The 13,483-nt window shown below is 43.2% G+C and overlaps 1 protein-coding gene across 3 annotated transcripts in view; it reads left to right on the forward strand.

The window, feature by feature from the left end:
- The window catches only part of reln (reelin), a 144,634-nt gene that overhangs the window by 122,865 nt on the left and 8,286 nt on the right, over positions 1 to 13,483 (forward strand). For all 3 annotated transcript variants that reach the window (XM_084123610.1, XM_084123612.1, XM_084123611.1), the window contains exons 52-62: positions 1,252 to 1,466; positions 1,606 to 1,783; positions 1,863 to 2,038; positions 6,213 to 6,319; positions 6,917 to 7,159; positions 7,773 to 7,948; positions 8,036 to 8,109; positions 9,013 to 9,174; positions 9,458 to 9,615; positions 9,700 to 9,919; positions 10,865 to 11,062. In XM_084123610.1, the coding sequence (XP_083979736.1) occupies positions 1,252 to 1,466; positions 1,606 to 1,783; positions 1,863 to 2,038; positions 6,213 to 6,319; positions 6,917 to 7,159; positions 7,773 to 7,948; positions 8,036 to 8,109; positions 9,013 to 9,174; positions 9,458 to 9,615; positions 9,700 to 9,919; positions 10,865 to 11,062 (1,907 nt within the window). The remainder of the gene's footprint in view (positions 1 to 1,251; positions 1,467 to 1,605; positions 1,784 to 1,862; positions 2,039 to 6,212; positions 6,320 to 6,916; positions 7,160 to 7,772; positions 7,949 to 8,035; positions 8,110 to 9,012; positions 9,175 to 9,457; positions 9,616 to 9,699; positions 9,920 to 10,864; positions 11,063 to 13,483) is intronic.

The following is a 13,483-nucleotide window of genomic DNA, read 5'->3' on the forward strand; positions in this document are numbered from 1 at the left end:
CCTCCATAAGGAGAAACTAGTTGACACTTAAGCACCCTGCTATGACATCGGGTCCAGGCGCAGGTCCTTCATCAGATCTGGATACGGCCTGGATCCGGCAGGCTGCGGGAAAACCTCGGGATAAACAAAAACACTAAAATTAACGTAGATGCCATTCTTCTTATGATGTAACCAGTACATCAGGATTTATGGGAAGTGTTCCCGGTTCCGGCTGACCTGATCTATGCAGCCTAACATTGAATTATAGAAGTCTATAGTGTGTTATGTGAATGCTAGGTCAAAGAGATGTGTTTTTAGTCTAGCTTTGAACTGACAGAGTGTGTCTGCTTCCCGGACAATAATAGGAAGACTGTTCCAAAGTTTTGGTGCTAAATAGGAGCAGGATCTGCCGCCGGCAGTCGATTTTGATATTCTAGGTATTATCAACTGGCCGGAATTTTGAGATCGCAATAGACGTGAAGGACTATAATGCGCTAAGAGCTCGCTCAAGCACTGCAGAGCTAAACCATTTAGTGCTTTGTAAATAATCAGCAATATTTTAAAATTTATACGATGTTTAATAGGGAGCCAGTGCAGTGTTGACAGAACCGGGCTAATATGGTCATACTTCCTGGTTCTGGTAAGAACTCGAGCTGCTGCGTTTTGGACCAGCTGTAGTTTGTTTATTAAGCGTGCAGGGCAACCACCCAGTAGAGCATTACAGTAATCTAGCCTTGAGGTCACGAACGCATGGACTAATTGTTCTGCATTTGTCAATGAGAGCATATGGCGTAATTTAGATATATTTTTAAGATGGAAAAATGCGGTTTTACAGATACTAGACATGTGACTTTCAAATGAAAGATTGGTATCAAAGAGCACACCCAGGTTCCTAACCGACGGCGAAGACTTGACAGAGCAGTCATCAAGTGTTAGACAGTATTCTAGATTATTACATGAGGAAGTTTTTTTTTCTTTTTTTTCTCAAACCAGCAAAATAAACCCCTTCAGGGTTGTGTGTGTGTGTGTGTGTGTGTGTGTTATCTCAGAATAAACCCCTTCAGGTGTGTGTGTGTGTGTGTTATCTCAGAATAAACCCCTTCAGGGTTGTGTGTATGTGTGTGTTATCTCAGAATAAACCCCCTTCAGGCTAATGAAGACCTGACCCTGATCCTGGTTGAGATAACCAGCTGGATGTACATTATCTCTTACAGAAAAATCCCTGACCTGACGAGTATTGACAGTAGTTGTGTGTTGTGTGTTGTGTGTCAGATTGCGGTGGGCTGCAGCGTGCCGGAGAAGCCTGCGGAGAGACAGGTTCACGTTCAGTACTCGGTGAACTTCGGCGTGACCTGGAAGTACCTGGTGCCTCAGTGTTTGCCTGCGGACCCGCGCTGTGGAGGACAGGTGTCCCAGCCGTCAGTGTTCTTCCCTGCCGACGGGTGGAGGCGAGCTGTCTATCCTCTGCCAGACAGCCTCGCAGACACGTGAGATACTTTTAATTGTTTTAATTTTTTGTTATTTGTATTAATTATTTGTATTTTATTGTTTCCTTTGATGCTATTATGAATGTAATAGATAATAGGTGAATACATTGTGATCCTCTATATGTGTATGTTGTTATAGAACGGTGCGCTTCCGCTTCTATCAGAGGCATTCGGATCTACAGTGGGCGCTGGAGAACTTCTACATCGGTCCTGCGTGTGAGAAACACTGTGGAGGTCATGGAGACTGTCTGGACCAGCAGTGCCTGTGTGACCCGGGCTTCTCCGGGCCCAGCTGTTACGCCAGCGCCTCTCTGAAGGTACACACACACACACACAGACACACACACACCATCACAGACACACACACACACCTCACTCTCTCGCTGTCCCCTGCAGGCGTCGCTGAAGGAGCGCTTCGAGTGGGTCGGGGCCCGTGGGCCGCAGTGGCAGGCGCTGGAGGGCGGGTCTCCCTGTACGGACTGTGGGGTTCTGGTGGAGGGAACGGCTCTGTACTTCAGCGGGGCCGGGGCCCGACAGGCCGTCACCAGAGATATGGACCTGCGCGGGGCGAAGTAACTACACACACTACACATGTCACACACATAACATTCTGGGCCCTATTCTGGGCCCCTAACAATCTAAGCACATGGTCTAAAGCGCACGGCGCAAGTGCCAATCCACTTTTGCTAGTTTAATGACGGGAAAAATGGTCGCGCTCCCGGCACATGGTCTAAAAGGGTCGTCTCTATTCTCAAATTGAGTAATGCGTTTTGGGCGTAACATGAAATAAACCAATCAGAGTCTCATCTCCCATTCCCTTTAAAAGCCAGTTGTGCTCACTCCATGGCGGATTCGTTATTTACATGGAGGAATTTGCAAGCGGAAAAACTGAACGCTTCTCCAGATATGCCCGTGTGCGAGGTTAAAGCTGTGTGTGTGTGTGTGTGTGTGTGTGTGTGTGTTTGTGTGTGTGTGTGTGTGAGAGGTTAAAGCGCAAACAGATCATCTACGGGACAAGCCGGATCCACCATTTCTTTATGTACACAATAATACACTCAGGGCCCTATCTTGCACCCAGCGCAATTGACTTTGTACACTGACGCATGTATCATTCCTATTTTGCACCCGCGCAAAGCGCGTTTTTCCCTCCACAGAAGCAGGTCGCTAAACTAGGGAATGAACTTGCGCTCCCTGGGCGGTTCAGCGCAAAAAAGGAGGCGTGTTCCGGCGCAAACGTTCCTTCATGCTATTTTGCAGGTTTAGAAAACAATTGCGCCACTAACCAGGAAAAAATAGTTTAAAGTCAGTGGCGCGTTGTGCATGTTATTCATATGCTAATTTAAGGGCGCATGCTTGGCCATAATCAATGTAGCGTGTGCACAACGCGCATACACTTTGATTCTCTCATCTACACAGAAGCAGCAGTTTTCATTTTTGCAAATCATACATTATTATTATGATAGATAGATAGATAGATAGATAGATAGATAGATAGATAGATAGATAGACAATTTATTATAAAAGCATACATCTAGCTTACACATTTACCCAAATTATCATACACCTTTTTAACCGAAGTTAATTTGGGTGGGTTTCTCCATCCCCAACGTCCCTGACGAGAGCGTTGCTCTCCTTGGCTGTGAACAGCTCCTGGCGCGCGTCTGGCAAATCCGCCGTTATAATAGGAATCCGCTTTAGAACAAAGCGCGTCTGCTCTTAAAGGGAATGTGAGATGACGCTCTGATTGGTTTATTTCACGTTACGCCCAAACCACACCTATGAATAATGAAGCTACTTCAGACCAACCCATTTTAGATTTGCGCCTGGCGCAAGAGTCATTTATCCCGCTGGGAAAATAGCAACAGCGCCAAGACCCGCCCACAAAGTTACTTGCGCTTTGCGCTTTGACACTTGCGTTTCAGATTGTTAAAATAGGGCCCTCAGTCTATTTCAGTTTCCACAAAATAGCAATGCGCCAACAATACGCCAGAACACACACCTTGTTTCAGACCAGCAGCCCATGGGTGAACAGATGGTGCAAATGCATTTGCTATTTAAACAATGTGGCACAGGAATGAAAACTGCGTCGGGCTGAAACTAGCAAAACACACTTGCGCCGGGTGTATGATAGGGCCTACTGTATTTAACAGTTTCACAGACATCAACAGCTTCTTCTGACAGCCTCAGATCTCAGAGAGATGCTGTGATGCTGAACTGTTCAGACACAACACATTATGCTTTACAGAATGTTCCCAACACTCACAGGAAAGTTTTCTTTACGGAAGTACGATAAATGCTCCCCCTAGAATGCTCATGAAGCAGAGCACATCAATAATAAATAAACAATAAGCAAACAAATCTCTGTTAACCTCAGGCTCTCTTCAGTGTGAGCCAGAAAAACAAAACAAAATGACATTTACTTTTAAATGACTTTCTGTGGAAGACAGACTTTCTGTGACGCATGCAGATATACTGCATTAAAGGAAAACAAAGCCACACATTTATGAGGCTTTTATGCTTTTCATACTCCTAATCCTGGTTTAAAATTTTCAGCTATAAAGTTTGATTTATTTATGATTATTATAATCAAGTCTGATCGAATTTCTACTTTGTATTTAATGCTGTATTACGGTAATGTCAGTCATGTAATTCTGCAATATTTAGTTTATGATTATGAAAAATTAAACATTTAAAGCTCTGAGTAGGTTGTCACAGAAAACATCTGCAACATTTTAATTAGAAGGTTAGTTCAAAACCTAAAAATAATCATTAGGGAATGTTTATTACAAAACAAAACAATTCCTGGAATGTTCTGTAAATGTTATTTTATTATTATTATTGCCTTTATTGTCATTGCATATAACAACGAAATTTAAATTGCACTTCCCATGGTGGTAACACATAATATGACAAAACTACTGTACATTAATACATAAATACATTATAAGAGAGAACAGATAACATAATAAAATAGCTAAAATATAGTCATAAAAAAAAAAATGCAGAGCAGTCTAAATGCTCATGAGTTCAGGAATTTTATAGCATTTGGATAAAAACTATTCAAAAGTCTTGAGGTGCGACCCCGGAAAGATCTGTAGCGCCTTCCAGATGGCAACAAAATGAAGAGGCCGTGACCTGGATGGGAACAGTCCTGAATTATATTTTTTGCCCGCTGCATGCATCTGGTGTGATATATGTCCATGAGTGAGGGGAGCTGTGTGTGAATTATATTTTGTGCTGATTTCCTTACTCTGTCCAGCGCTTTTTTGTCAGCAGCGGTGCAGCTACTAAACCACACCAGAATATCGTGTGAGATTATACTTTGGACAGAACAGTTGTAAAAGGATAAAAGCAATTTCTGGGAGAGGTTAATTTTGTTGAGTGACCTGAGAAAGTACAGTCGCTGCTGAGCTTTCTTCACAAGGGCTGTAGTGTTGGTTGCCCAGGTGATGTCCTGTGAAATGTATGTCCCAAGGAATTTGAAGTCCTTAACCCTCTCCACAATTTCTCCATTAATGTAGATGGGGGCAAGGTCAATCTTCTTCCTGCGGAAGTCTACCACCACCTCTTTGGTCTTAGAGGCGTCGAGAGACAGGTTGTTGGTGGAGCACCAGGCGGAGAGTTTTTGGATTTCATCCCTGTAGGCGGACTCATCATTGTTGTGAATAAGTCCAACTACAGTGGTGTCATCTGCAAACTTGATAATAGTATTACTTTCATGAACTGGGGTGCAGTCGTGAGTGTATAAAATGTAGAGTAAGGGGCTCAACACACAACCCTGGGGTGCCCCAGTGCTGAGTGTGAGAACAGATGAAAGTTGCGAGCCCAGACGAACTGACTGGGGACGATCTGTAAGGAAGTCATGGATCCATCTGCAGATGTTTGAGCTGATGCCCAGTCCATGTAGCTTGGACACCAGTCTACCAGGAATGATGCAATTAAACGCAGAACTAAAATCCACAAACAACAGTCTTGCATAGGTGCCAGGATGTTCAAGGTGGGTCAGCACACAGTGCAGGGCTGTGTTGATGGCATCAGCTGTTGACCTGTTTGCTTTATAGGCAAACTGGTGCTGATCCAGTGTGGAGGGGAGGGAAGCTTTTATGTGTTTTAGCAGCAGTCTTTCAAAGCACTTCATAACAGTGGAAGTGAGGGCCACTGGTCTATAGTCATTGAAGCTACTCACAGCTGATTTTTTCGGGATCGGCACAATGATAGCAGATTTAAGGCACTTGGGAATGGAACAGGTAGACAGAGAGAGGTTAAAGATGGAAGTGAATACCCCAGCCAGCTGATCTGCGCAATCCCTCAACACTCTCCCAGGGATCCCGTCGGGTCCGGCAGCCTTCCTGGGTTTCACGCCAAGAAATGCCCTCCTGACCTCCTCTTCTCTCAAGGAGAATGTCGGGGCATCTTCTCTGGGCAAGAGTATTATTGGTCCGGCCGATGTTGACTCAGTCCCATTCGCCTCAAAGCGCGCAAAGAAATGATTGAGCTCCTCGGCCAGATTGCTGCTGGTACTTGGGCTTGGGTCTTTTGAACCCTTAAAGTTCGTGAGGTGTTGTATTTTATGTTTGTAAAAAACAAAACAAAAAGAACATTCATAGATTGTGATTATTTGGTTACCAAGTACAAATAGGAACCAGCTATTAATGCAATGGGAATGTTGTGTGTTCAGATTTCAGGGTTTGTAAGAGGCAGTAACTGTAAGTGTATTCTCTTATTAATAACATGTTCCTGTTCCAGATTTGTGGAGTATTGGGCTAAAATCGGCAGTGAGGAGAATGTAACGCAGTGCCATCGTCCAACCTGTCGGAAAGAGGGCGTCTTGTTGGATTATTCTATTGATGGAGGTATGTTTAATTCGTAAAAACAAAAACACACAATCATTTTCATATTCACTTTTATAAAAGAGGCCATATTATGCCCTTCCTCAAAGCCTTTAGTTCCTGTCTCTGTGAAGCCCCACCTTCTACTAGAACAGGTTTTCCTGCTTGAATGTTGATTATTTTCCTCATATTCTCCATTGTTGCAGCTCCTCTCTTCCCAGTCTGTCAGTAACGCTCTGTTTACTTCCTGTCTCTATGAAGCCCCTCCTTCTGAAAAGCACACTGTGCTCTGATTGGTCGGCTGGAGCAGTGTGTTGTGATTGGTCGAGCACTTCGAGTGTGTTTGAGAATAACCCCCATAACCACCAGTTTAACATACTACTAACTAACTCAACCAGGCCCCGCCCCTTTATTCTGCGTATTAATTAATTAAATGAGGAATATTGTGACGTGTTCGTTGCCGGAAGAAACTCAAGACTACAATGGAGGCGTTTCAGGGAGTTCAGAAACACTGACACTGATATAGAGCATAAATCAGCGTTTTCATGCTCAAACAGCAACATTACACACTAAAGACAGATGAACACAGGTGTTATGATGTCCTCATGTTCTCTCTGTAAGGTGTGTCCTGGACGTTGCTCCATGAGATGGACTATCAGAAGTACGTGTCGGTGAGGAGAGATTACATCGTGCTGCCGGAGAGAGCTCTGAGCAACGGCACGCGTCTGCGCTGGTGGCAGCCGTTCTCTCTGCGCTCCGGCCTGGTTCGGCCCAGTTCTGATCGAGCTCAGTGGGCTTTAGACAACATCCTCGCGGGAGGGTCCGACATCAACCCCAGCTCCCTGCTGGACACCTTCGATGATGGTCAGTCGGCATGTGGTATTCCACTAGTATCCTGAAGTTTAATCTCTCCACACAAGTTTAAGTTCCCTCACAGTCCCACCTGATAAGGGCCATTAGGAGAGGGTCTTTGTCTTCTCAGATGTGAAACACATCAATATTCATGATGATTCACGCCCTTCCCACATACAGCTTTCCTACACAAAACATGTCTTACAAATTTTAAATCAATACATTGTTTTATGTGAATGAGTGGGCAGGATGATTTTCACATCGCTTTGAAGCAAAAACTCAAGACTGCATGATACAATTTTCAAAAGTCTTGTGAACAAATAATCAGTATGGGTTTTATGGCCTTATTGTTTTTTTACAAACCACGCATAAACATAATTTTCTCAAAACTAAAAGCATTTACATACATGCTGCTCACATGTTATTGTAGCAGAGTTTGTGCTGAATACAGTGTAATCAGACTTTAGCCATGAAAATGTTACAAGTAATAGAAATAAGCACAAATGTCAGAGCATGCCAGAACACCTCCAGGGCCCAGAAAACACCTCAGACCCCCGAGGGTTACATCAGTGATCCTAGACTCGTAAGATGCATGTTTTCGTAACGTGATGTTGTCGTTCCTCAGAGGGCGTCTCTCACGAGGAGAGCTGGAGCTTCTATCCCAACGCTGTTCGCACGGCTGGCTTCTGCGGGAACCCCTCCTTCCACTTATACTGGCCCAACAAGAATCAAGACGGCTCACACAACATCCTGGCAACCCGTGAACTCATCGTTCAGCCTGGATACATCTTACAGTTCAAGGTTCGAGCTCAAGATGATTGATGTCACTCAGGTTTCTCGTATAAACACACGTATGTATGCAGTGACACAGGTCTTTGTCCACTTTAGATTGTGGTCGGCTGTGAGGCAGACAGATGTGATGATCATCATTCGGTGCTTCTACAGTACAGGAAGGATGCCAGGTGAGTGTGTGTGAGAGAGATTGTGTGTGTGTGTGTGTGTGTATGTGTGTGTGTGTGTGTGTATGTGTGTTCATTCACACCGCCAGAGAGTTCCTGTATTCTCTGCTTTCATTCCAACACATCCCGGACAGTCCAGACAAAGTGACGCTGATCTCGATGCATCATCTTATGTACTCGTTGCAAAGCCTTGCACTTTCATTTTTGTAAGCAAAGGGTGTCAGCAAACAGGGAACGTTCTGTCAAAGTTCTCTCAGAGTTCTGAACAAACATTCTTCCAGTAACGTTAATAGAACATTCATTCAAAGTTATCTGGTCTTTAATAATGTCTCAAAACATTAGCACAAAAACATTATTTATACACTTTTAATCTAACATTTTTTAAATGTTGCTACTTGTTTCAGAACGTTCAGAGAACATTAAAAAGTTACATTCCCATAATGTTTGAAGGATGATAAAAATGAAATGTTCCCTAAAAGGTGCTGTATGTATCTTTTTGTCTGAACTAAAGCATAAAAATTCCATAATATGTTTGCAGATATTTAGGAAACATGCTAAGTTCACATACTTGTTTCTCTGAAAAACAATGTTACATCCAGTTATTTTTACTTTGAAATGTGCGTTCTGTGTTGGAATGGTAAAATGGTAAAACATTTTATAAAGACGTTTTTATTTTTAAATAGTTTTGTTTAAAGACGTTTTGTACATTCAGAGAACATTCTGAAATAATATTTCCATAGCTTAATGGGAACGTTGGCTAAAACCGCGGTTCATTGAGTCGTCTGCAGAGTCACTGCAGTTTACAGCCATTGTTATTTCCATTTTGCACGTTTGTCTGTATATACTGTAGGAATAGAAAGTAAGTGGTAACATGTTATCTAGTAATAAAATGCTTGTGTTTCACAGGTCAGACATGTGGCAGTTAGTCCAGTCTGCCTGTCTCCCATCATCCGTCAACAACATGGGTTGCTCACCTTTCCAGTTCCACGAGTCCACGATCTACAGTCCTGTCAACAGTTCGGCCTGGACCAGAGTCACCATTCAGCTGCCTGACCATGTGTCTTCTGGGTACGGCTTATTGGGTCCCTATAAATGATCCCTACAGCCATATTATGCCCTGTTACAGAATCTTGATGTTTTTGATCTCTACTAGAGCAGGTTTTCCTGCTTGAATGTTGATTATTTTCCTCATATTCTCCATTGTTGCAGCTCCTCTCTTCCCAGTCTGTCAGTAACGCTCTGTTTAGTTCCTGTCTCTATGAAGCCCCTCCTTCTGAAAAGCACACTGTGCTCTGATTGGTGAAACAGTCTGAATCTTTCTCTCTCTGTGTGTGTGTGTGTGTGTGTTCAGTGCGACTCAGTTCCGCTGGATTCAGCACGAGGCGGCTGGCGAGCGCTCCAGCTGGGGTGTGGATCACGTGTACATCGGGGAAGCGTGCCCCGGTCTGTGCAGTGGTCATGGGTACTGTACCAGCGGACCCGTCTGCATCTGTGACGAAGGCCATCATGGTGGGTACAGTTTTCTCTGACTTTGTGATTCCATGATGTTTCCAGTACGACAGAACCAACAGGACCAGGTCTTGTCTTTCTCAGGTGACGACTGCTCTCTGTCCAGCACTGAACTGCCCAGCTCGATCAAGGATAACTTTGAGTCGGGCTCTGTGTCTCCGGAGAGCTGGAGTGAGATTCAGGGTGGTGGAGTGGGCAGTGGATGCGGTCAGCTCTCTCCTCACGCTCACGGAGACTCGCTGTACTTCAACGGATGCAAGATGAGACAGGCCATCACTAGACCTCTGGATCTGACCCGCGCCAGGTAGAGCAGGAAATCCATTCAAGACCAGTGTTGGGGAAAGTTACTTTGAAAAGTAATGCATTACAATATTGCGTTACTCCCTTAAAAAGTAACTAATTGTGTTACTTAGTCACTTTTTTAGAAAAGTAATGCGTTACAATATTGTGTTACTCCATTAAAAAGTAAATAATTGCGTTACTTAGTAACTTTTTAAGAAGAATAATGCATTACAATATTGTGTTACTCCCTTAACAAGTAACTAATTGTATTACTTAGTTGCTTTTTTTAGAAAAGTAATGCGTTACATTACTTTTGCGTTACTTTTTTTCACCTGGGCTGGGCTTGTTTTTTTAAAACCAAAAAGTTATATTTTTGGGCAAATGTAAAACCCTTTCACACCAAAAGTGAAATAATAAGCCTCAAACTGAAGGAAATACAGATTTACTCCTGTACAGTAGTGTACAGTAGAGGGCGCCGCTCAAACAAACCTTTCAGCAGATGCTGTTCTGGGTAACAGAAGAAGAGGATGCAGGAGATTTTTTTTTAACACTTACTTTACCAATAAAAAAACAAAAACCAAAAAATCTATAGTCACTTTTGCTTATGGTTTAACTGAAAAATTGAAGGTCAGAAGCAAGTACTTTGGTCAATAAAGTGAGATTAAACATAAAAATAAAAAAACGCCTCTGCACTTCGATTTGTCTCAACATGAGGACAGGAGAGCTGTCAGTCAATAAAGGGGAAAACAAAGTAACTTGCGTTACTTATTAGAAAAAGTAACTCAGATATTTTGTTGTAAATTTTATGGGTAATGCGTTACTTTATTAATTACTTGAAAAAGTAATCTGATTACGTAACTCAAGTTACTTGTAATGAGTTACCCCCATCACTGTTCAAGACATCCATTTGTTTTCATGTGTTTTTAATACCGTCAGCCACCATCCTCTGCTCATCTCTCTCCTCCAGTAAGATCATGTTCGTGCTACAGATAGGCAGTGTGTCTCAGACAGACAGCTGTAACACTGCTCTGGATCAGGCCGATACCGTGGACCGGGCCGTGCTTCTCCAGTACAGCGTCAATAATGGAGTTAGCTGGCACGTCATTGCCCAACACCAGCCGAAAGACTTCAACAAAGCCCAGAGAGTGTCCTACAACATCCCACTGTGAGTCTGCAAACACAGAATAATGTTACGAATAATGTTGAATCACTTTTATTGTTTGTTGCCCCTGTACAGTAGTGCAGCTGTAAACAATGCCACGACTGATCAAATGTATACCTTCAATGCAATGTGTTCATACTTGTCGTTCGGTTCTCTTGGTTCTTTTGGTCTGGACCAAAAAAATAAATAAATTAGTTTTAGTTCTGGTTTGCTAAGCATTTACACTGTAATTTTTAACACAGAACATTAAAAAAAAATATTTTTTACGTATATTTTGCGGCAGAATTTACCAAAGATCTAAAACAATGCTGTTTGTCGGCACTAAATTTGCTCGTTGAACTCTGAACCGCACCGGAGTTTGTTTGGAAACGCTTTTTTGGTTCAGATGGCAGCTATCACACTTGAACCGCTCTAACAGAGCAATCACACCAGAGTCCGCTTTAATCGAATCGCATGAACACACTATACGTTTCCCTAAATTCTTCCACTGGTTGTGCTGGGAAAGTTGGTTTCCGTTTCAACAGCCTTGACTAGAGTTGTCAAAAAGTACAGACTATGGTACCAAGTCGGTACTGAAATTTAAAAATGTGATGACATCAGCATTTCCCTCTAGCATTTTGAGTGCTTTTGAACGGATTCTTAAACCCCTCTGATTGGCCACAATGTTGATGCGCTCAATCAAGTCAAGTCAAGTCACCTTTATTTATATAGCGCTTTTTACAATACAGATTGTGTCAAAGCAGCTTCACAAGTGATAACATGAAAATAATACAACAAAGTTTGTTTCCAGAAGAAAATTGCGTCATCGTCCACCTTAAGTAAGGCAGATCAATAATATTGTTGAATATTAAATGTCCCCAACTAAGCAAGCCAAAAGCCAAGGCAACAGTGGTAAGGAACCAAAACTCCATCAGTGACAGAATGGAGAAAAAAACCTTGGGAGAACCCAGACTCAGTCGCTCAGTTCTCCTCTGGCCAACGAGCGAACAGTGTGTGATTATGATCCAGGCAGCATTACAGGTCAGAAGTCAGATTGGATCAGAACCTTCAGAATATTTATCCAGTTCCATCTGGTTGGAAGTCGGAGTCATCACGCCGGTATGGAGACGGGTTTGTTGAGGATCAGTGCTGATGGCTGTCGTGTCGATCAGGCCTTCACAGGGCTGATGAGGCTGGCACTTCAGGGATGCATCATGGATGGGTCCAGGTGCAGGTCCACCATCTGATCTGGATACGGCCGGGGTCCGGCTGACTTCAGTAAACAGGGGAGGGACTGGTTGACGCTTCAGGACTGCGTTGTCATCGTTTCCAGGCGCAGGTCCTTCATCAGATCTGGATACGGCCTAGATCCGGTGGACTGTGGTAAACCTCGGATAAACAGAGAGACTAATATTAGCGTAGACGCCATCCTTCTTATGATGTAACATCAGTACATCAGGATTTATGGGAAGTGTTCCCGGTTTCCCGGCTCAATGACATCTTTGATGATCTTCACCGCGCTTACACAGATGCACACAGGAGCGTTTAAAAGCAGACGTCTTTCAGCGGATCCCTAATATATCCGTTGAAAGATGGATCTGCTGATAGATGCCGCTTTCAAGCGCTCCCGTGTGTATCTGTGTAAGCGCTCGATGAAGAGCGTCAAAGACAACATGTTTTTGAAGCATTGATCATTGTAGCCAATCACAGACATATATGTTGAGCGCGTCAACACAATGGCCAATCAGAGGTGTTTAAGAATCCATTCAAAAGCACTCAAAATGCTAGAGGGAAATGCTGGTATCATCACATTTTTTTAATTTCAGTCCCGACTTGACAACTCTAGCCTTGAGCATGAAGTTCTGGGGAATGAACTCCATGAGCACTGAGAAGCTCCTTGTAGTCTGGACCACACAGATGGAGCCTCACAGGGATTGTGTGCTGCGGTTACTGTCTCAGAAGCCGCCCAGCTCAGAGCTCCTCCCAAAACTAGGAGAACTGCCATAACTCTTTGTCTGATTATTTTTCATCCCTTCCTCACAAGGCGGCGATTGCACTTTGGTGCCTTTCTGATCCAGCGACTTGCAGTTATTTGCAAACTTTAAAGTTCAAAAGTTTTACAGATGCATTAATCACTTCCAAAAGACTTCCAAAGTAACACAGGCAATGTGCCGAATGTTTATTTGCATTATTCTGAATGTTTGAACTGTCATCCATTGTTGTGGCACAAACAATATTTGTGCTGTTCTCTGAATGATTATAAAGAGAATGGACTCATTGTGTTACTGTTGTATGCATGCAGCGATCTGTCCTTTCTTAAGCCGAATATATACTTTCCTTGTCGTCTATGAACAAGACGGGTCCTTACTTGGGATGTCTCAAAGATTATGGGCCCTATTTTAACGATCTGAAACGCATGTATCAACCGTGAAACGCAAGTAACTT

This window comes from Abramis brama (genome assembly GCF_963993115.1).
Source record: "Abramis brama genome assembly, chromosome: 9".
In the NCBI taxonomy this organism is placed as follows: Eukaryota; Metazoa; Chordata; class Actinopteri; order Cypriniformes; family Leuciscidae; genus Abramis; species Abramis brama.